Source organism: Capricornis sumatraensis, chromosome 1 (genome assembly GCF_032405125.1).
Source record: "Capricornis sumatraensis isolate serow.1 chromosome 1, serow.2, whole genome shotgun sequence".
NCBI lineage: Eukaryota > Metazoa > Chordata > Mammalia > Artiodactyla > Bovidae > Capricornis > Capricornis sumatraensis.
Genome location: NC_091069.1, coordinates 75,834,177 through 75,858,325, shown reverse-complemented (window position 1 = coordinate 75,858,325; position 24,149 = coordinate 75,834,177). Strand labels below are relative to the sequence as shown.

Sequence of the window (24,149 nt, the reverse complement as noted above, 5' to 3'; positions counted from 1 at the left end):
TTTGATAAATGACATATTTTAGTTTTTGATAGGCTCAATCAAGTGAATTTCTTCAATTTAGTTGTACTGAAAATGCATGATGTACCTACTCTTAATTGAATCAAAACCAAAAATGATCAGATTTTGAGCTCAAGGGAAAAATCTACTATAATACTTTAAAAAATTTTACTGTTATATTTGAACAAATACTTGTGTTATAAAGAGAAAAATCTATGAGTTTGAAATGGCTCTAAGATGATTTTGAGCTTGGGGAAATAAAATTATTTAAGATAGTGGGACTGTGATAAATTCTTTGCAACTTCTAGTTATTCAGCGGGAGTCTCAAGGGCTTTAAAATCAAGACTTAGTATTTTTCTTATCTTCTTTTTTTTTTTTAAACAACTCTCTACTACCAAGAGTATACAGATGTCAGATAAGCCTGTCAGTCTGAAAGCCTGATACCAGCTATTGAGGTAACATGCAAATGTTGATCCATATGGTTTTGTATTTTTTCTTTCAGTCAGTTACAGTTAAAGAATCTTCATGAAGATTTGTCAAGTAGATTAGAGGAATCCTTATCAATCATCAATGAGAAAGTACCTTTTAATGATACAAGTAGGTATTATGTACAGTTTTCCATTATTTGCAACTCTGAACTTCTTTAGAATAGCCATCTTATTAAAATGGTTTGTAATGTACTTGGCTGAAAACCTCACTCGCCCAACAGAGGGTTGCTTTCTTTTTGTCCTTTTGATCAGCTTTGGCCCTCATGTCTCATAGGGAGATTTTATGTTGTCACATAACTATTCTGAAGCTAGTCTTCTTGGAAAAAGCCTAAAGCTACATTTTTCAATTGCATGTATTTAACATATCCCAATGTGAAAACCAGCCTGTACACATAAAGTACCTGAATACTTGTACAAAAAATGCTGATCACAATGGATGGCAAGGTGGAAGAGGAGTAAGGGGATGGGTGGGAGGTGAATCTTCTCTGTCAGATATCTCCTGCCTTTTGGACAATGCGCAGCGCTAGTTCCGGAGCTGACTTGTGTATTCCTGCTTCCCCATCATCCTGGGAAGGATCTGGTAATTTACATAACCAAGAGCACCAAAGAGAACTTTAAAAAAAAAATTGACTTGAGTGTATGTGTTTGAAAGTGTTAGTCACTTTGTCGTGTTCGACTCTTTGCAACCCCATGGACTGTAGCCCACCAGGCTCCTCTGTCCATTGAACTCACCAGGCAAGAATACTGGAGTGGGTAGTATTCTTCTGGGGAATCTTCCTGACGCAGGGATCGAACCCAGGTCTCCTGCACTGCAAGCAGATTCTTTACTTTCTGAGCTACCAGGGAAGCCCAAGTATTAAGTCAAAATCTTAAAGACAAAGAAAACAGTTGTTTGAAACTTAAATTCAGTGTGGTATACATTTTCTTTTTTACAATTATATGATTGAAATTGATTTTTGACTTCTCAATTTTTCTTAGGAAAGACCTAAAAAAAGAGGGAAGAAAAGACAAAGAAAAAGAAAAATAGCAGTTTGCTCTAAAACTGAAATCAGCATATGTCATTATCATATCAAAACCCTAAATTCCTCTGAAAAACAACACCTGTTACTGCTTTCTACATTAATGTAAATAGCATCAGCATACTTTGATCCACTAGACTTGAATCCTTGGCATTTCATTTGCTCCTTAATCCTTAGTCATCAGGTTCTAATCAGTTCCATCTGAATCTCTTTGGGTTTGTCCTTTCTTTTCCAATACTAGTTGTCACCCTCTTTTAGGTCCTTATCATGTCACAAGTAGAGTTACTACTTCTAGTTCTGAAATATTTAGAGATTATTTGCTGAAGGTCTAAATTTTGCATAAGATATGCAAAAATGTATAAGACAAAAATCTCTACCCTCAAGGAATTTATAGTCCAGAAGGGGGAAAATAAGATAGAGAATTATCTGAAATATATGCTAAGTTATTCCATGAAGAACTTCCTGGGGTTTCAGAGGAAGGGTGATTACTGCTGGTGGGGTTGTTTGAGGAAGCCTTCTGGAAGAATTGTGCTTTGGGCTGGGCCAGGGTGTGAAAGTAGGTTTCATTGGTCAGAGAGGTGAGGGAGAACCAGCCAGGGAATTGCATTGAGTGTGGTATGTAGGATAAAGGTGCTGTCAGGGCCTGACAGTAGTAATTAGTTAAGTATGACTGGAAGCTAGCGTGGATGGGATGTGGAAGCCAGTGATAGGTACGTTCTGAAAGGGTGGGTGGGACTGGACCCTCAAGTTCTGGGCAGAGGACTTGGGATTTCATTCACAAGGCAGTAGGTTGTTGGAGAGGATTTTAGAAATGTTCCTTTTTAAACAAAATTATTTATTTATGTTTGGCTGTGCTCGGTCTTCATTGGTGCGTGTGCTTTTCTCTAGTTGTGGTGAGTGGGGGGCACTCTCCAGCTGCGGTATGAGGGCTTCTCATTGCAGTGGCTTCTCTTGTTGCAGACCACAGGCTCTGGGGTGCACGGTGGCAGTAGCTGCGGCACATGGGCCTAGTTGCTTCTTCCAGGCTCTAGAGCACGGGCTCAGTAGCTCCGAGGCATGTGGGATTCTTCCGGATTAGGGATCGAACCTGTGTCTCCTGCATTGGCAGGCGGATTCTTTACCACTGAGCCACCAGGGAAGCCCTGGAAATGTCTTGATGAAGTTTGCGCACTCACTTGGTTAATCAGGCAACAGAGTGTAGACTACACTGGAATGGGAGGAGGAGACCGATGCTGTTGCGGTGATAGTCCTGTTGTGCTGGGATGGGGGCTGGAGTCTGAGATGTCAGGAGATGCAAGGAGGCAAGGCAGAGAGAGCAGGCAGCCTGGGGAAAAGACGTGGTGCAGTTGACACAGATCAATGAGGCAGATGAGGAGCAGGTTTATGGGAGAGGTGAGGAGGTTAACTTGGATGTGGCTTAATAGTATAACAGATTGGTGTACATCTCTTTACCTGTTGATGTGCACATTTGTAAATAAAAGTCTAGAGCTGGGGAGAGAAGCTGATGTTGATCCAGTTGGGATGGATGAGCCCCTCTGTTGGGAATGGTGGGAATGAGGGTTATAGAGTACAAGGAGGCCTGTGCAGAGTGCACCCCAGTGATCAGGAAGGGAAGGGGCTGAGTGGAGACGAGCTGGCAAATGGGGTGAGCGTTTATTATTTCTTAGTTAAGCTCTTTTTCTGTAAATGTAAAAATGACTTAATGTACATCCATTTTTGTTTTGTAGAATATAGCCAGTATAATGCTCTGAATGTTCCAGTCCACAATAGGAGACATCAGGTAAAGATGAAGTTTTTATTTTCAGTAATGTGCATGTCAAACTTTTCAGAAACACTAGTTAGTTGTTTGGGCCTCTGTTTAGTGCACCAAACCACTGCATGTTACTTTTACTTTCTTTTCTCATACATTTAAAAAAATTGTGGAACACTCTATTTTTTGAATTTGTAAATAATACAGATTTTTGCTGTCTCTTGTCTTACAACATTAAAACTGAATTGTGGGATGCACTGATTTTTGTCATACCTTTCTTTTAGGTTGGTGGGCTTTGCACTTTAGGTTAAGTAGAAGAGGTATATTAGCCAATATGGACAGCTTTCTAGTTTACTTAAATGGTAATATTAAAATATAAGTGGGAGCAAATGAATTTAACTTAAGGAATAATTCTTTTAGAGTTCAAATGTTTTCTCCAAAAGCAGACTTAATAAAGTTGTTTGGGTGTAATAACCTGATAGTTGACTTTAACTGGATCTTTTTCATTTTAAAGCTGAAGATGCGGGATATCGCTGGGCAGGCCCTGGCTTTTGTTCAAGATCTTGTCAAGGCTCTTCTGAACTTTCACACCTATACAGAACAGAGGATTCAGATTTTTCCTATTGATTCTGCCATTGACACAATATCTCCATTGAATCAGAAGGTACGTTTAATTCAGGATACCTTTTGTCTGCCCTGAATAAATCTGGAGACTTGCTATTTATTAGACTAGTTCTGTGCTTCAGCCAAGTACTGTAGAGGACATGGAGAGAAACTCTGAGTCATAGTCTTTACCATCAAGAAATAGGGTAAACATGGAGATTCTTATGAAATGAAATAGTGAGGGATGTGTTAGAAGACCTAAGTGTGAACAAGTGGTCAGGGCACTAAGTGAATATGATGTCATCAAGGAGGGGAGACTGCTGTTGGTGGTAGTGTCTGGGAGACTCTTTGGTGATTTGACTGGGCTTTGAGAAATGAGCATGGTTTGCATAGGAGGAGAGAAGTGGGGTAGGTGTTTTTTCCCTACAAAACTTCACAACAAACCTTTTGACATTCATAAAAATTAAAGTTTGAATCTTTGAAATACTCTTTAATATCACCGTGGGAAAAAGCTTTCAGATGACCTGGGTAAGGAAAATGGAACTGTAGCATTTTAAGGCAGTTATATTTTCTTTTACACTTCCTATAATATAAAAGCATTTTTTCCCCCACTGGTTCTTTGTCCATTATTTTATTTTTATTTTTTTTGTTTTGGGGGCCTTTTTTGGCCATACCATGCATCTTGTGGGACCTTAGTTTCCCAACTAGGGATTGAACCTGGGCCCCAGCAGTGAAAGCACTGCGTTTTAACCACTGGACTGCCAGGGAATTCCCACCATTATTTTACTTAGCTCGTTACCATGTTGTGCTCACATGGTGAGAATCAAATATGTTAATCATAATGGAAATATTTCATCACTCTGAAGAATTAATATTTTTCTCAGTGTTTTGCCTTTGGTACTTTTATCTCTGAGAGACCCTCTGTGACTTTTCTGTTAAGTCTCTATTATTGAAGATTCAGTAACCATTTGTTAAAAGATGACCGAAGCATTTAGACTTGTTCATAAAATCATAAAGTAGACTTTTATACCTGAGCTTAGAGTTCCCTGGTGGCTCAGAGGTTAAAGTGTCTGCCTCCAATGCGGGAGACCCAGGTTCGATCCCTGGGTCGGGAAGATCCCTTGGAGAAGGAAATGGCAATCCACTCCAGTATTCTTGCCTGGAGAATCCCATGGACGGAGAAGCCTAGTAGGTTACAGTCCATGGGGTCGCAAAGAGTCGGACACGACTGAGCGACTTCACCTTCACCTTCACCTTAGAGTTCCCTGGTGGCTCAGATGGTAAAGCATCTGCCTACAGGGCGGGAGACCCGGCTTCAATCCCTGGGTCGGAAGATCCCCTGGGGAAGGAAATGGCAACCCACTCCAGTATTCTTGCCTGGAAAATCTCATGGACCGAAGACCTGGTAGGCTACAGTCCATGGGGTCGCAAAGAGTCGGACACGACTGAGCAACTTTCTTTCTTTCTTTCTTTCTTTCTTAGAGTTCAACTTATTTTACAGCCCAGAGAGACTGAGTTTCCCAGGGCCATATATCTGTGTAGTTTGCAGCTGGACTAGTTGAATCACATTTCTGCAAAATGAGATTTTACATTTGTATATGGAGAAATCAAAATTTGAGCCATTATACAATATTTAAAAAGCTGAGGTATTTCACACGTGAAAAATTAACTTCTTGTTTCTCAATTGTCTCAAAGCTCGGGGGATCTTTTTCTGAATCTGTTCTTCATACTGAATTAGTTCTTCATAAGTATTACCGTATCCGTGACAGTTATAAAAATTTTTATATTCTCATTTAGATGATAGTTACATTCCTAGAATGTGTTAACCTTGAACATTGTATGCAGTGAATATAAGCTGTACTCAAAAGTCTTGTTTTTAAAAAATGAGTTCAGTTCAGTTCAGTCGCTCAGTAGTGTCTGACTTCTTGTGACCCCATGAATTGCAGCATGCCAGGCCTCCCTGTCCATCACCAACTCCCGGAGTTCACCCAAACTCATGTCCATCTAGTCGGTGATGCCATCCAGCCATCTCATCCTCTGTCGTCCCCTTCTCCTCCTGCCCTCAATCCCTCCCAGCATCAGAGTCTTTTCCAATGAGTCAACTCTTCACATGAGGTGGCCAAAGTATTGGAGTTTCAACTTCGGCATCAGTCCTTCCAAAGAACACCCAGTATTAATTTCCTTCAGAATGGACTGGTTGGATCTCCTTGCACTTCAAGGGACTCTCAAGAGTCTTCTCCAACACCACAGTTCAAAAGCATCAATTCTTCGGCGCTCAGCTTTCTTTACAGTCCAACTCTCACATCCATACATGACCACTGGAAAAACCATAGCCTTGACTAGACGGACCTTTGTTGGCAAAGTAATGTCTCTGCTTTTGAATATGCTATCTAGGTTGGTGATAACTTTCCTTCCAAGGAGTAAGCGTCTTTTAATTTCGTGGCTGCAGTCATCATCTACAGCGATTTATGTAAACAAAAAAATCTCTCCTACAGTTTTGACTCAAATATCAAATCTTTTTTATCTTAACTGGCACCCCTATGAAGAAGTGGTTGTTTCAGAAAGAAGGCATATTGGTGGTGTGTTGTTAATAGTATCCCCTCCCCACTTGCCTCATGCCTGTTAAGTCTCTATTATTGAAGATTCAGTAACCATTTGTTAAAAGATGACCGAAGCATTTAGACTTGTTCATAAAATCATAAAGTAGACTTTTATACCTGAGCTTAGAGTTCCCTGGTGGCTCAGAGGTTAAAGCGTCTGCCTCCAATCGGGGAGACCCAGGTTCGAGGGATATGTTAGAAGACGTAAGTGTGAACAAGTCTGCTGTTATGTCATCTGTCTGCTGGTTTGTCACTTTGCCATGGAATAGGCTCTTGGGTTTAGTATCTGGGATTGTTAGAGAGGAACTTTGTGTAAAAGTCAAATTTCCCAAAAAAAAGTTGGCAAAAGAATTAAGGTTTGTAACTCAATGGGTTCACTTACAGATGTTTTGATATCCTTTATTTTCCAGTGATTTAATTCAGAATTCTTCCCCTTCTATTTAGTTCTCACAATATCTTCATGAAAATGCATCTTACGTCCGCCCTCTTGAGGAAGGAATGCTTCATTTATTTGAAAGTATTACTGAGGATACTGTGACCGTCCTGGTAATTTTCTTCTGTTTTACTTCTGGAAGTGGGAGTGCTGCTTTTTCAAACAAAATTATTAATCTTGAAATTGTTTTTCTTTTCCAGGAGACAACTGTGAAATTGAAAACTTTTTCAGAGCATTTAACCTCTTACATATGTTTTCTTAGGAAGATTCTTCCTTATCAATTAAAAAGGTACTTACTACTCTGGGCCAGGGAGCTTGGGGAATTGTAAGGTGTCATCTGAGCTGTGCTGGAGTTAATAAAGTAACAATGTGTGCCTCTTGAGCTCTGCCTGACCTTTTTGCACCGCAACCAATTTGGACGTTTGTGAAAAAGGAAAATCATGGCTTGAGCAGCACAAACTTATATTTAAGAAAACTGAATTGTAGTTTCTCAGCTAGAGTTTCTTCAATAGTTTTGAACTATGATTAGTGCTATAACCATGTAATGTAACATGAACCAGTATTTTTAGTGATTGAGAATGACACATTTATTAAAGGAAATATTTTAGTTTTGGGTATTTGTTATCCTTTTCCTGAAAGCATCTAGATGGGAGTAATAATAGTTAACTTCTATATTTGAATCTGTAATCCTCAGGTTTCTTTTAAATAGTATGTTGTTTTTATTATTGGTGATTGAAGTTATAAAGTAAAAACTGTATACATCCTCCAGCCCTCAGGATGAGTCATTTAGTAACCTTAAATATTCCATCTTAAACATCCCTGAAAAGGCAAGAGAAAATTGTACATTTTGATACTTTTGATCTAAAACTACAAAGACTCCTAGTTCATCTAAATCTTTTCATCCTAAGATTTAGTCTTTAAAAAAGGCAAAGAATAATGCACCTGGAAATAAGAGAAATAAGAACGTATATGTACTATCACTGGTATGTATTATTATTGTTGTTGTTTATTCCCTAAGTCATGGCTGACTTTTTGCAACCCCATGGACTGTAGCCCGACAGGCTCCTCTGTCCTTGGGGATTCTCTAGGCAAGAATACTGGAGTATGTTACCATTTCCTTTCCTAGGGCATCTTCCTGACCCAGGGATTGAACCTGTCCCCTGTGTTGCCAGGCAGATTCTTTACTGCTGAGCTACCTGAGAAGCCCATAGATATTATAGTAGATTGCAAAATAAGGTTTAGGAAAAATATAGATGAAAAGCTTACAGATACTGAAAATATACAAGTAATTGTAGTTTTTTAGTCCTTATAAACTAAAATAGTAGGTTTTAGCTTTTCAAAAATATGAAATTTTGTTATTAAAAAATTTATATATGTTAAGAACCATCTTATTTCCTAATTCTAACCTAACAAGGTATTTTAGTAACTGAATTCTATGATTTGTGCACATGACAGAATTTTAGGACTCAGGGAATTATGACCTCATAATTGTGAATTATGGTTTCTTTCAGATCCTTAAATGTTTTAGTTCAGTATAATTGAAGGTTTTCTGAAAATTGACTCTGAAAGTTTAACACTGAATTGAATACACTTTATTGATTCAACTTATGTTTAAAAGATTGTAAGAATCATTGTAAAAGTGGTATTTACTACTTGAAAGAGTTAATACATTTTTATTTTATCTTAATTTATTTTTTGACTATTACATTTTTAGAAATACTGGGTAAGTCCTTTCTTGATCTAAGATTCCTATTCTTGGGAATGTTCTGTCCCATATGCTTTCAGCCCTACCTTATCAGATTTTCATGTATTTTAGGCAATTTTTTTTTGCCATTGGTTTAAATACTACTCTAGTTGGCAAGATGACATGTTCATTAGTAGTAAACAGGTTTAATATTGAATGAAGCTGTCTGCAATAAATAAATAGAGCAGAAATGTCAAGGTCAAGGGAATGGATGTGATTCTTGATATCACATCACAAGCATATCATTCTTGTGTTAATAACTTTTCTAGCTTTGTGTAAAAAGCATTTTCCTTGATTATTGCACATTTTAATAAGTACTCTTAAGAGTCTACATAGTTTTTAACCTTATAATTAAGTTTCCCCAAGCACCATTTAAAATGGAAAATGATTATATTTTATGAATGTTAAACATTTACTTTTATATTGTGCTTATAGATTGGTTTTTCCAATCTGTCTGACTTTTGAAATTACATACACTTCCCTGGTGGCTCAGTGATAAAGAATCCATCCGCCTGCTAATACAGGAGACAGGTTCAATCTGTGGGTCAGGAAGATCCCCTGGAGAAGGAAATGATAACCCACAACAGTATTCTTGCCTGGGAAATCCCACGACAGAGGAACCTGGCGGGCTACAGTTTATGGGGTCACAAAGAGTTGGACATGAGTTAGTGACTAAACAACAACTCACTGAAAAAGGTTTCTTATTGATTCTCTCTCCCAGTGCCTGTTTAATTCTCTTCAGAAATTCAGCCTATGAAGTATTTTTCTCCTGAAAATATTTTAAAGGAAGCATTTTGGTGCTGCTGTCAGGATGGAAGACAGTGGGCACTTTTTTTTCCATTTAGTTGTCTTTTGCTTCATTGGCATTGGAGGAAGCCAGTGTGTACATGATGATACAACAAAATGGAACCTTGTCAATGAGCTCAAGTTTCTTTTTTGGGTACATTCTCTTTTCAGATATAGATGTTTGAGAATTTAGGTAGTTTCTTATAGCTGATTGAAAATCATTCGGGATGCTCACTTTCATAAACTCTGCCCATGCCTAGCCTAGAAGAAGAATGTGAAGCTTCCCTTTGCACGTCTGCATTACGAGCCAGGAATCTAGAGCTGTCCCAGGACATGAAAAAGATGACAGCTGGGTTTGAGAAGCTGCAGACGTACATTGCTCTTCTTGCCTTGCCAAGTAAGTGTCTTTGTTACTCATGGTTCAATGTGAAGAACTCAGAGTACAAGAAGTTGGAGAAGGGAGGTGGTTTGGCATGTTTGAGAAGAGCCCAGGATCTGGGACCAGAAAAACTTGAATTCATATCCTGCAGCCCTTTATACACTTATGGCCTTGGACAAATCACTTTACTTTTCTGCTTCTGTTTTCCCACTTATAAAATGAAGGTAAAATGAAGGTAAATGAGTTAAATTAAGAATGTACAGGGACTTCCCTGGTGGTCTAGTGACTAAGACTTGTTGTTCAGTCACTCAGTCGTGTTGTGACCCTATGGACTGCAGCACGCCAGGCTTCCCTGTCCTTCCCTGTCCTATCTCCCAGAGGTTGCCCAAACTCATGTACATTGAGTCAATGATGGCATCCTCTCATCCTTGGTCTCCCCCTTCTCCTCTTGCCTTCAGTCTTGCCCAGCATCAGGGTCTTTTCCAGGGGGTCAGCTCTTCACATCAGGTGGCCAAAGTATTGGAGGTTCAGCTTCAGCATCAGTCCTTCCAGTGAATATTTAGTGTTGATTTCCTTTAGTATTGACTGATTTGATCTCCTGGCTGTCTAGAGAACTCTCAAGAGTCTTCTCCAGCACTATGGTTCAAAAGCAGCAATGGTTTGGTATTCAACCTTCTTTATGATTCAGCTCTCATATCTGTACATGACTACTGGAAAAACCATAGCTTTGACTATACAGACCTTTTTTGGCAAAATAATAGCTGTGGTTTTTAATATGCTGTATATGTTCGTCATTGCTTAGAAAGCTCTCTTATCTCTCCTTGCTATGCTTTGGAACTCTGCATTCAGTTGGTTATATCTTTCCCGTTCTACTTTGCTTTTTGCTCCTCTTCTTTTCTCAGCTATTTGTAAGGCCTCCTCAGACAACCATTTTTCCTGCTTGTGTTCTTTTTCTTGGGGATGGTTTTGGTCAGTGCCTCATGTACAATGTTACAAACTTCCTTCCATAGTTCCTCAGGCACTCTGTTGACCAGATCTAATCCCTTGAATCTGTTTATCATCTCTACTGTGTAATCCGTAAGGGATTTGATTTAGGTCATACCTGAATGGCATAGTGGTTTTTCCTGCTTTCTTCAATTTGAGCCTGAATTTTACTATAAGGAGCTGATGATCTGAACCATAGTCAGCTCTAGGTCTTGTTTTTGCTGACTGTATAGATCTTCTCCATCTTTGGCTGCAAAGAATATAATCTGATTTCAGTATTGACTGTCTGATGATGTCCATGTGTAGAGTCCTCTCTTGCATTGTTGGAATAGGGTGTTTGCTATGACCAGTGCGTTCTCTTGGCAAAACTCTATTGGCCTTTGCCCTGCTTCATTTTGTATTCCAAGGCCAAATTTGCCTCTTACTCCAGGTATCATTTTGTACTCCAAGGCCAAACTTGCTTGTTACTCCAGATGTCTCTTGACTTCCTACTTTTGCATTCCAGTCCTCTATGAAGAAATGAACATCTTTTTTTGGTGTTAGTTCTAGAAGGTCTTGCAGGTCTTCATAGAACCATTCAGCTTCTTTGGCATTAGTGGTTGGGGCATAGGCATGGATTACTGGCATGTTGAATGGTTTGTCTTGAAAACGAACTGAGATCATTCTGTCATTTTTTGAGATTGCATGCAAGTACTGCATTTTGGACTCTTGTTGACTATGGGGGCTACTCCATTTCTTCTAAGGGATTCTTGCCCACCCTTAGGTTTTCTTTTGTTTTATACTTTTAGCTCTTACATTTAGGTCTTTGATCTGTTTTGAGTTAATTTTTGTATATAGTGTGAGGTAAAGGTCCAGCTTCATCTTTTGCTTGTGACTGTCCAGTTGTCTCAGTACCATTTATTGAAAAGACTGTTTCTTCCATATTGAATGGTCTTGGCACCCTTGTTAAGAATTGATTGATCATCATTGTCTGTTTACCCTATATCTCCAATGAACCTACCAATTTCCTCCTAATTACCTTCAACACAGGTGCCATTATTTTTGAGGGTACCCCTGGGCTTGAACTTCTCCATAGTCTGTTGTGAATAAAGTCAATTCCTTTGGGAAGAGATTCAGAGTTTTCTGTTTAAATAACTGTTTCTCCCTTGGGTTAAATCTCTGAGCCATCGTTCTATGCTGGGGGTGAGGACAATGATATACTCCTCTTAGAGTGACATCCCTGTAGGTATAGCGGAATACTCCATGGAGAGGGTAGCAGTCCCCCGTCGCCTCTACTTGCCTCTTTCAGCAAGGAACTCCTGTTACTGAGCTGGGGCCAGGGTGTTCATGGCCACAGATTCTCAGCATCCCACAAATCAGGGCTGGGTGAAAGAAGAGAACCCCCATCCCTGAGTCATACTTAACTAGAATTTAGCCTCAGTAACAGGGAGCTGAGAGCAGGATTAGGAATGTGGCTCTCTACTGAATTAGGGGAGAGGGAGTCTGATGTTCTTTGCTGCACTCTCTGGACTGGGGTTTCCAGCTCACTGATTGGGCGGGCAGGGGTAGGGACTGGGTTCTTGTTCAGATACCAGACTGTTGCTGTTGTCACTGAATTGATACAGATTTTTCTTGAGTAACTTTTTCTTCATTAGCTTGATGCCCTTAAGATAATTTCCAGCATTTTCAGTGGTTGTTTTTAAATAATTTTCCAGTTTGGCTGGAGAGTGGATATGAGGAGCTTGCTTATGCTGTCATGCTGGAACTAGAATTATGATGTTTGAATAATAGTGCTTTTAGTGATGTTCAGCAAACAGTAATATGTAGGGAAAAGGACAAAATGAGAAATGTGTTCTGTAGTAACAGGTGAAATTCACAAAGACTTTTCATTTCATAGAGAATCATGAAAGACATAATCCTGCCTAGCAATTTAATTTTGATTCTTAACCATTACTAACTGTGGACATGGGGGATGCAAATCCGTTTCAGTTTAGTTCAGTCGCTCAGTTGTGTTGGATGTTTTGCGACCCCTTGGACTACAGCATGCCAGGCCTTCCTGTCCATCACCAATTCCTGGAGCTTACTCAAACTTATGTCCATTGAGTCGGTGATGCCATCCAACCATCTCGCCCTCTGTTGTCTCCTCCTCCTGCCTACAATCTTTCCCAGCTTCAGGGTCTTTTCAAATGAGTCACTTCTTCACATCAGGTGGCCAGAGTATTGGAGTTTCAGCTTCAGCATCAGTTCTTCCAGTGAATATTCAGGACGGATTTCCTTTAGGATGGACTGGTTAGATCTCCTTGCTGTCTAGGGGACTCTCAAGAGTCTTCTCCAACACCACAGTTCAGAAGCATCAATTCTATATTTAGCTTTCTTTATAGTCCAACTCTCACATCCATACATGACTACTGGAAAAACCAAAGCTTTGACGAGACAGACCTTTTTTGGCAAAGTAATGTCTCTGCTTTTGAATATGCTATCTAGGTTGGTCATAACTTTTCTTCCAAGAAGCAAGAGTCTTTTAATTTCATGGCTGCAATCAGGATCTTCAGTGATTTTCGAGCCCCCAAAATAAAGTCTGTCACTGTTTCCACTGTTTCCCCATCTATCTGCCATGAAGTGATGGGATCGGATGCCATGATCTTAGTTTTCTGAATGTTGAGTTTTAAGCCAACTTCACTCTCCTCTTTCACTTTCCTCAAGAGGCTCTTTAGTTCTTCTTCCCCTTCTGCCATAAGGGTGGTGTCATCTGCATATCTGAGGTTATTGATACTTCTCTCAGCAATCTTGATTCCAGCTCGTTCTTTATCCAGTCCAGTATTTCTCATACTGTACTCTGCATATAAGTTAAATAAGCAGGGTGACAATATGCAGCCTTGACGTACTCCTTTCCCGATTTGGAAGTAGTCTGTTGTTCCATGTCCAGTTCTAACCATTGCTTCTTAACCTGCATACAGATTTCTCAGGAGGCAGGTCAGGTGATCTGGTATTCCCATCTCTTTAAGAATTTTCCACAGTTTGTTGGGATCCACACAGTCAAAGGCTTTGGCATAGTCAATAAAGTACAAGTAGATTTTTTTCTCTTGCTTTTTTGATCATCCAACGGATGTTGGCAATTTGATCTCTGGTTCCTCTGCCTTTTCTAAATCCCTGGAAGTTCACGGTTCAAGTACTATTGAAGCCTTGCTTGGAGGATTTTGAGCATTACTTTGCTAGCGTGTGAGATGAGTGCAGTTGTGCAGTAGTTTGAGCATTCTTTGGCATTGCCTTTCTTTGGGATTGGAATGAAAACTGACCTTTTCCAGTCCTGTGGCCAGTACTGAGTTTTCCAAATTTGCTGGCATATTGACTGCAGCACTTTTACAGCATCATCTTTCAGGATTTGAAATAGCTCAATTAGAATTCCATCACCCCCCACTAGCTTTGCCCACTTGACTTCACATTCCAAGATGTCTGGCTCTAGATGAGTGGTCACACCATCGTGATTATCTGGGTCATGAAGATCTTTTTTGTACAGTTCTTCTGTGTATTCTTGCCACCTCTTCTTAATGTCTTCTGCTTCTGTTAGGTCCTTACCATTTCTGTCCTTTATTGTGCCCATCTTTGCATGAAAAGTTCCCGTGGTATCTCTAATTTTCTTGAAGAGATCTCTAGTCTTTCCCATTCTATTGTTTTCCTCTATTTCTTTGCATTGATCCTGAGGAAGACTTTCTTATCTCTCCTTGCTGTTCTTTGGAACTGTGCATTCAAATGGGTATATCTTTCCTTTTCTCCTTTGCCTTTGGCTTCTCTTCTCTTCACAGCTATTTGGTTGTCCTCAGACAACCATTTTGCCTTTTTGCATTTCTTTTTCTTGGGGATGGTCTTGATAACTGCCTCCTGCACAATGTCATGAACCTCCATCCATAGTTCTTCAGGCACTCTGCCTATCAGATCTAATCCCTTGAATCTATTTGTCACTTCCACTATATAATTGTAAAGGATTTGATTTAGGTTATACCTGAATGGTCTAGTGGTTTTCCCTACTTTCTTCAATTTAAGTCTGAATTTGGCAATAAGGAGCTTATGATGTGAGCCACAGTCAGCTCTCGGTCTTGTTTTTGCTGACTATATAGAGCTTTTCCATCTTTGGCTACAAAGAATATAATCAATCTGAATTCGGTGTTGACCATCTGGTGATGTCCATGTGTAGAGTCTTCTCTTGTGCTGTTGGAAGAGAGTATTTGCTATGACCAGTGCATTCTCTTGACAAAACTTTATTTTGCCTTGCTTCATTCTGTACTCCAAGGCCAAATTTGCCTGTTACTCCAGGTATTTCTTCACTCTTCCTTTGAATTCCAGTCCCCTATAATAAAAGGACATCTTTTTTGGATGTTAGTTCTAGAAGGTGTTTTGGTCTTCATAGAACTGTTCAGCTTCTTCAGCATTACTGGTTGGGGCATAAACTTGGATTACTGTGATATTGAATGGTTTGTCTTGGAAACGAACAGAGATCATTCTGTCGTTTTTGAGACTGCATCCAAGAACTGCATTTTGGACTCTTTCGTTGACTATGATGGCTACTCCATTTCTTCTAAGGGATTCTTGCCCACAGTAGTAGGCAAGTAGTAGTAGATATAATGGTCATCTGAATTAAATTCATCCATTCCAGTCCATTTTAGTTTGCTGATTCTTAAAATGTCAACATTCACTCTTCCCATCTCCTATTTGAGCACTTCCAATTTGCCTTGATTCATGGACCTAACTGATCTTCCCTGTAGGCTCAAAGGGTTAAGAGTTCTCCTGCAATGCAGGAGACCACGGTTCAATTCCTGGGTCAGGAAGATCCTCTGGAGAAGGGAATGGCAATCCACTCCAGTATTCTTGCCTGGAAAATCCCATGGAGAGAGGAGACTAGTGGGCTAAAGTCCGTGGGGTTGCAGAGTCGGATACGGCTGAGCAACTAACACACTCTGTACCTAACGTTCTAGATTCCTACGCAATATTGCTCTTTACAGCATTGGACTTTGCTTCTACCACCAGTCACATCCACAACTGGGTGGTGTTTTTGCTTTGGCTCTGTCTCTTCATTCTTTCTGGAGTTATTTCTCCACTGATCTCCAGTAGCATATTGGGCACCAAGCGACCTGGGGAGTTCATCTTTCAGTGTCTTATCTTTTTGCTTTTTCATACGGTTTATGGGGTTCTCTAGGAAAGAATACTGAAGTGGTTTGTGATTTCCTTCTCCAGTGGACCACATTTTGTCAGAACTCTCCGCCATGACCTGCCTTGGGTGGCCCTACACAGCATGGCTTATAGTTTCATTGATTTAGACAAGACTGTGGTCCATGTGATCAGATTGGTTAGTTTTCTGTGACTGTGGTTTTCAGTCTGTCTGCCCTCTGACAGAGAAGGATAAGAGGAAGCTTATGGAAGCTTCCTGATGGGAGAGACTGACTGAGGGGGAAACTGGGTCTTGTTCTGATGGGCAGGGCCATGATCAGTAAATCTTTAATCCAATTTTCTATTGAGGAGTGGGGCTGTGTTCCCTCCCTGTTGTTTAACATGAGGCTAAACTATGGTGGAGGTAATGAAGATAATGGTGACCTCCTTCAAAAGGTCATGTGCACGGACTGCTACATTCAGTGCCCCTAACCATACAGCAGGCCACCACCGACCCACACCTGCTCTGGAGACTCCCGGACACCCCCGGGGAAGTCTGGGTCAGTCTCCTGTGGGGTCACTGCTCCTTTCTCCTCGGTCCTGGTGCACACAAGGTTCTGTTTGTACCCTCCAAGAGTCTATTTCCCAGTCCTGTGTAAGTTCTGGCAGCTCTATGGTGGGGTTAATGGCGACCTCCTCCAAGAGGACTTATGCCATACCGAAGTCTGCTGCACCCAGAACCTCTGCCCCTGCGGCAGTCCAGTGCTGACCCCGTACCTCCTCCAGGGACACTCAAACACAGTTCTCTCTCAGTCTCTGTGTGGTCCCTGGGTCCTGGTACGCACAAGGCTTATTTGAGCCCTCTGAGCATCTCTGGCAGGTATTGGGTTTGATTCTAAACACAATTTTGCCCCTCCTACCATCTTGCTGGGGCTTCTCTGCCCTTTAGTTCAGTAACTCAGTCATGTCCGACTCTTTGTGACCCCATGGACCACAGCATGCCAGGCCTCTGTGTCTATCACCAACTCCCGGAGTTTACTTAAACTCATGTCCATTGAGTCAGTGATGCCATCCAACCATCTCTTCCTCTGTCGTCCCCTTCTCCTCCTGCCTTCAATCTTTCCCAGCATCAGGGTCTTTTCCAATGAGTCAATTCTTTGCATCAGGTGGCCAGAGTATTGGGGTTTCAGCTTTAGCATCAGTCCTTCCAATAAACACCCAGGACCGATCTCCTTTAGGATGGACTGGTTGGATCTCTTTGCAGTCCAAGGGACTCTCAAGAGTCTTTTCCAGTACCACAGTTCAAAAGCATCAATTCTTTGGAGCTCAGTTTTCTTTATAGTCCAACTCTCACATCCATACATGATTACTGGAAAAACTATAGCTTTAACCAGATGGACTTCTGTTGGCAAAGTAATGTCCCTGCTTTTTAATATGCTGTCTAGTTTGGTCATAACTTTTCTTCCAAAGAGTAAGTGTCTTTTAATTTCATGGCTGCAATCACCATCTGCATTGATTTGGGAGCCCCAAAAATAAAGTCTGTCACTGTTTACACTGTTTCCCCATCCACTGGCCATGAAATGATGGGACCAGATGTTATGATCTTAGTTTTCTGAATGTTGAGCTTTAAGCCAACTTTTTCACTCTCACTCATGAGATACTCCACGTCCAAGGTCAGAGAAGCCTCAGCAAGACAGTAGGTGCTGGAGCGGCGGCTACGCAGCACTGGAGCAGCTGTGAGAAGATACCTCATGTACAAGGGCAAAGGGGAAGCCCCAGCAAGACGGTAGGAGGGGTGAGTTCACATTTACAATCAAACCCCATTCCCACCAGAGATGCTCAGAGGGCTCAAACAAGCCTTGTGTGCACCAGGGCCCAGAGACCACACAGAGAGCGAGTGTCGCCTGAGGAGGTACGGGGTCAGCACTGGACTGCCGCAGGGGCAAGAGATCTGGGTGCAGCAGACTTGGGTATGGCATAAGCCCTCTTGGAGGAGGTCGCCATTAACCCCACCATAGAGCTGCCAGAACTTACACAGGACTGGGAAATAGACTCTTGGAGGGTACAAACAGAACCTTGTGTGCACCAGGACCGAGGAGAAAGGAGCAGTGACCCCACAGGAGACTGACCCAGACTTGCCCGGGAGAATCCACGAGTCGCCGGTGGAGGCATGGGTCAGCAGTGGTTGGCGGTGCCTGCTGTATGGTTAGGGGCACTGAGTGTGGCAGTTCCTGCCAGGGACCTTTTGAAGGAGGTCACCATTATCTTCATTACCTCTACCATAGTTTGCTCCCAGGTAAATAACAGGGAGGGAACACAGCCCCACTCCTCAATAGAAAATTGGATTAAAGATTTACTGATCATGGCCCTGCCCATCAGAACAAGACCCAGTTTCCCCCTCAGTCAGTCTCTCCCATCAGGAAGCTTCCATAAGCTTCCTCTTATCCTTTCTGTCAGAGGGCAGACAGACTGAAAACCACAGTCACAGAAAACTAACCAATCTGATCACATGGACCACAGTCTTGTCTGAATCAATGAAACTATGAAACTATACCATGTATGGGTCACGGTGGAGAATTCTGACAAAATATGGGTCACTGGAGAAGGGAATGGCAAACCACTTCAGTATTCTTTCCTAGAGAACCCCATAAACAGTATGAAAAGGCAAAAAGATAGGACACTGATAGATGAACTCCCCATGTCGGTAGGTGCCCAATATGCTACTGGAGATCAGTGGAAAAATAACTCTAGAAAGAATGAAGAGACGGAGCCACAGCAACACCCAGTTGTGGATGTGACTGGTGGTAGAAGCAAAGTCCAGTGCTGTAAAGAGCAATATTGCACAGAAATCTTCTTTGTCAGGTCCATGAATCAAGGCAGATTGAAAGTGGTCAAATAGGAGATGGCAAGAGTGAATGTCGACATTTTAGGAATCAGCGAACTAAAATGGACTGGAATAGGTGGATTTACCTCCGATGACCATTATATCTCTGCCCTTGGACGTGAAGTATCTCCTCACAGTCGCTCCAGTGCTCCGCCGCTGTTGCTTCAGATCAATTTAGGCATCTATAATCATCACCATTCTGTCTGCATGTGTCTGCAGGAATTTTGAGAGCCATTATGTTCAGCATGTCACAAGTGGTACTGATTCTCTTCCCAAAGGTGGAGAGGAGATGGTGGGCTCAGTTGTTTGGATGAAGTCTTCTGGGACGATGCTTAGGTCTGTGATCTTGGTTTCCTAGGTACACAGCCAGATGGACTCCTTCGGACAAACTACAGTTCTGTGTTGACAAATGTTGGTGCTGCTCTGCATGGATTCCATGATGTCATGAAAGGTGAGACTTGAAAAAGAGCATAAATAAGCTTCATCCCTTTTCTGAGATCTGCCTGAATGAGATTTAAACAAATACTGCCAAGGCTAATAGACCCTAGATAAAGGCTTAGTAGCATTTGGCTTACGTTAAAGTACACAGCTTATTGCCTTCTGCTTTTCCCATCTGCTTCTTTCCTGAAGGTAAACAAAGTACTGATGAGAAACCCTTGTGTGCAGAACTTTAGCCAAAAATACATTATACTGATTTAAGGCAGGTGTATGAATTTTATCAAGTCAGACATGCTATTCAGAGGCATTTAGCAAAATACTGCACTTGTTAGAGTCCAAGCATGAAGGGACTGAAGAAACAAAGGTGTAAAGTTCCTAGAAATAATGTACTGGTTTTCCACCCTCCTGTGCATTTTTTTGTTGAGAGTACTCATAAATCCTGTTTTGTTCAGGAGAAACTCACAGACTGAAGGTCTGTTTTTAAACTTTCGTCAGTTTTCGCTTGCCGTGTGCTCCTAAGAATATGCTTGTCGAAAGGCATTTCCTTTGCTTCTTAGCATATGAATCTGAGTCCTGACTTTTTGGTCTATATCTCTGCATGGCTTTTGGTTTCTTTCCCCTCTGTCTTTTCCTTTTGGTGGCTATTGGAGTAGGAGCAGAAAGAGAGAGCAGAGCAGTTACTAAGGACTACTTGAAGTAGGGCTTCCCTTGTAGCTCAGTAGGTAAAAAACCCGCTTGCAATGCAAGAGACCTGGGTTCGATTCCTGGTTTGGGGAGATCTCCTGGAGAAGGAAATGGCAACCCATTCCAGTATTCTTGCCTGGGGAATCCCATGGACAGAGGAGCCTGGCAGGGTACAGTCCACGGGGTCGCAAGAGACGGACATGACTTAGTGACTAAACCACCACCTTTGGAAGTAGCCCAGGTACCTAGATTTTTCACTGTGGTGTTTAATGTATGGTTAGTGACCAGTTAATGGTTTCACAGAAAATATATTTTAAAGACTTAAGATTTTGTCGGATTGCGTGTATAAAATGTGTATATTGGGGGCCTTTCTATAAACTGACACATAACCTGTGTTACTGGGAATCTATCTTAGTCTCAGTAGTATTACCCAATAGCACGTTAGTCTTGAGAATGGTCATTTTTGAGGCTTGTCTTCGATTATAAGGAACTGTAGAAGTCGCTGTACTTCTGGAGCTAGCTCTGATTGCAGAAATCACAGCTTGCATAGACAGATTTGGTGGCAGGTAACAATAATCAGTCCCAACTCTGCAGAACCTAGTCTGATCCGTAGAAAACCCTAGGGACTAGTACTTTTTTCCTGTGCAGCTTTTGATTTGGGGAGCTCAGACTTAACCATAGTCTTCTATTCCAGAACTAGGCCACTGAAACCACAAATTGCTCTGTAGCTACAGATTTTTTGGTTTTGTTTCCTAAGTTTTCCTGTGCTAATATTACGATTTGTTCCTATTAGGATTTTCTCTAGAATTTCAATAAAGGAGGGGCTAGAGCCATGGAGGGGGGCTATCCATTGAGAAGGATCTTAAAGCTTTATTTACATTGAAAAATCTTGATTTTATTTATATTTGTATAAATAATAATAATGTGTTTCTAAGTTTTCTGAAGATGCTTTTGTTCATATGTGGCATTAGATGCCAAGTGGTCCAAATCAAAGGATGCTACTGTTACTATTTGTCAAGAGCTGGTGGAGATTATGGGAGGATCAGAGGCCCCCTAAGCCCTCTTTTTGCCTCTGCTTATTTCTGTTCTTGAAAGTATACATAATATAAATTAAAAATATTGAGGAACATGAAGAATGGTTGGCAAGCAGATTATGGGCTCTTGTTGATAGGTTTACCGTTCAAATCTGTCTTCTTACCTAGTTGGAACAGTGTTGTGTATCTCTCATGAAAACTCAGAGTCAGCATTAACTGGCATTAACAGAATAAACTTTGTTTTTAAGAGAGCTGTTATTTCAAATCTTTTCCCTTGATCCTTTGCCTTGCATAATTGCTTGGTCCAAGTTGGGAAAAAGGAAGGAAGTAAGGCAAGCAAGCAGGCAGGCTGGTCTTAATATAAAAAGCAGAGAGAGAGATTTATAAAAATGTGTGTCCTACAAGGAATTAAAATGGGAATGAATTAATCTTTTAACAAGTGAGAATTGTTTGATCTTTAGTCTCAAGTCTAAAGCAGGTAGACTGATAGGAAACATTAGACAAAAATAAATCTCTGGTCTAGATCACATGATTTCCTTGTTCTTTTTGAAGTTAAAATTTAACGTCAAGGAACACCCTAAATAATTAAAATATTTAGATTCAATAAATATAGAGTAAACAGTTGGATGGGGAGAATTATTATAGTCAGACTACAGTAGCTTTGATCCACTAAAAGCCATGGGAGGGTTCTTAGCATTATACATCTTTTATAAATATTTTAATTACCTATACAGTCAGCCATGATTGCCTGCCAACTCAGTTGTATTACAGCATTGTATACAGACAGTAAAATATTGAGTAAAACTTTCTGTGGTGTGTAGAAAGATGATGTCTGCTTTGGGAGCTAGCAAGTTCAGTATACCAAAAATGTCCAGCATTCCAACTGAATTTTTATTCGCTTGGCTGTGAATTTATAGAAGATAATCATTTATTTTTAAAAATATATTAGACATAATAGTAATGTACCAATTAGTTGGTTTCTTCACTGTGACAGCTGTACCATATTAACATAGGATGTTAACCATAGTGAAAACTGGCTAAGGGTATCTGGAAACTCCGTTAATTTTTTTTATAAATCTAAGACTATCCTAAAAGCTTTTGTATGTAAAAGTTTACATATATTTGTATATATACATACCATGTATATAAATAACACAATTTCTTGACTTTAAATTTTAGTAAAAGAAATCTTCATAAAACAGTGATTTTATGCTAAAAAACTATGATCATACTGCGTTAAATCTCTTTCTTTCTAGTCTTTAATAAATAAATTTAAGTTGTGCTGAAATATCATGGTTATACCACGTTAAATGTCTTATTTCTAAATAGTCTTATTTCCTCTTATTTATCTGTAGTCTAAAATCAACTAAATTTCTTGATTCTGAATAAATGAAGGTCTTCATATACATGCCTGCTGTAACAATTAATTTCCATGTCTTGTGATCTATTTTTCGCTTTGTTGTTAGTGACAATGCTGTTGTAACTGAAGTATTCTAAAAATTCAGAGGAGACTGTATTGTAAGCTCTTTATTATTTACAAATATAGTTGTCCTTCCTCACAAATCAGTGTTGTCTTGCTAATCCTGTTTCCCCCTTATTTCCAGGATGAAATTATTTTATTTCTCAGAGACCCAGAAAACCCCAAGTTTAGCTGTTTGGCGAGTTTACCTACTGCTGTGTCTCTCAACATGTTTCTGTCTAAGCCTCTCTTCTATGCTTTTAGAACCACAGGCCTTTGTTGTAATTTTCTTGGACTGGAGGCAGTAGAATGTGAAGCCAGACACTGCAGTGTTCAATCCTTATTTGGCTGTGCAAACCTTTCTTATTGCTGAAGTATGTTCTTGCAAACTGGTTAAGATACAATAAGGATTGTGGGTCACCATGCCTATGTTGGCTGTTCTTTTCCAGCCTCATGGTTTGTTTATATAAGCACAATAAAAATTCTCATTTGTGCCTACTAGACTGTCAAAACAAAGTTTTTAACTAGTAAATACTGGTTAGGGTCATTCTAGGCCAGCACTAGAATAAGGACTGACTTTCAAATGAAGGAGACCGAGACCCACATGCTCTAGGCTATAATAGTGATCCCAGGATGGTGTTAAGAGACCCTCTCACTACTCTCTATTCTTTGTAAGTTGACTTGAGACCTAATTGAGATTCAGCCCAATTATGATATTTAGGACCGTTTTTTGTCAGACTTATTTTGTAAATTTGTAAACGTAGATATGAGAGATCAATGGGTTGGTTAACTGTATCCAACTTGTATATAGATACTGATGAGTTTTCATTTGATTGGGTTCATAGATATTTCCAAACATTATAGTCAAAAGGCTACAATAGAGCTTGAACTTCCAACAACAACACAGAAGCTCATAACAACTAATGACTGCATCCTGTCCTCAGTAGTGGCATTGACAAATGGAGCAGGAAAGGTAATTTTTCTCTGGTTTATATTGATGTTAAATTCTTAAATGTACTCTTTTTTTTTTTTCTTGATTGACATAGTAGAAAAATTAATCTGTAAAAGGATTTTAGATTATCAGCCTTTTTCATAAAATAAAGTTGTCTCCCTTTTCTTCCTTCCTACCTAATATGTGACACAATACGGAATGCTGTTAAATGTTTGTGATGAGTACTGGGTCCACTCACTGTTGATGTTTTAATGAGATATTTGCTGACTCAAAGATACCAGGTGGTTTCACTATATAGATCCTGGTGTGTATTCAAGGTCTGCTCTACAGAAATTGGGGTATAGAAAAAGATTTATAAGACTTTTATTAATATTTTGTTTTTTCTCCACCAAGATTTTTGTTTGTGCCTTTGTGGTTTTGTACTTTAATTTATACTTTTAAAGTGACTTAAACACATGTCTTCTCATTGAATTCTTAATATTAGATAATGATCATTTGGATCATTAAGTACTTAATTACTGTCATAAACTGACTGGAGTGCAGTTTCTTTAAAAATTGTTCTATGTGGGCTAACTGCTTTCAGTTGATGTCATATTCTAATTGCACGTTAATGTAAGTGAAAGTTGCTTCGTCGTGTCTGACTCTTTGCGACCCCATGAACTATATAGTCCATGGAATTCTCCAGGGCAGAATACTAGAGTGGGGTAGCCTTTCCCTTTTCCAGGGGATCTTCCCAACCCAGGGATCGAACCCGGGTCTCCCACATTGCAGGCAGATTCTTTTTTTTTTTTTTT

General features: G+C 40.2%; 1 protein-coding gene across 1 annotated transcript in view; it reads left to right on the top strand.

The window, feature by feature from the left end:
• The window catches only part of PPP1R21 (protein phosphatase 1 regulatory subunit 21), a 67,174-nt gene that overhangs the window by 23,631 nt on the left and 19,394 nt on the right, over positions 1–24,149 (top strand). Inside the window, exons 7-14 of the mRNA XM_068966903.1 lie at positions 500–594; positions 3,232–3,284; positions 3,769–3,918; positions 6,902–7,003; positions 7,091–7,179; positions 9,681–9,817; positions 19,147–19,239; positions 23,249–23,376. Coding sequence (XP_068823004.1) covers positions 500–594; positions 3,232–3,284; positions 3,769–3,918; positions 6,902–7,003; positions 7,091–7,179; positions 9,681–9,817; positions 19,147–19,239; positions 23,249–23,376 — 847 coding nt within the window. The remainder of the gene's footprint in view (positions 1–499; positions 595–3,231; positions 3,285–3,768; positions 3,919–6,901; positions 7,004–7,090; positions 7,180–9,680; positions 9,818–19,146; positions 19,240–23,248; positions 23,377–24,149) is intronic.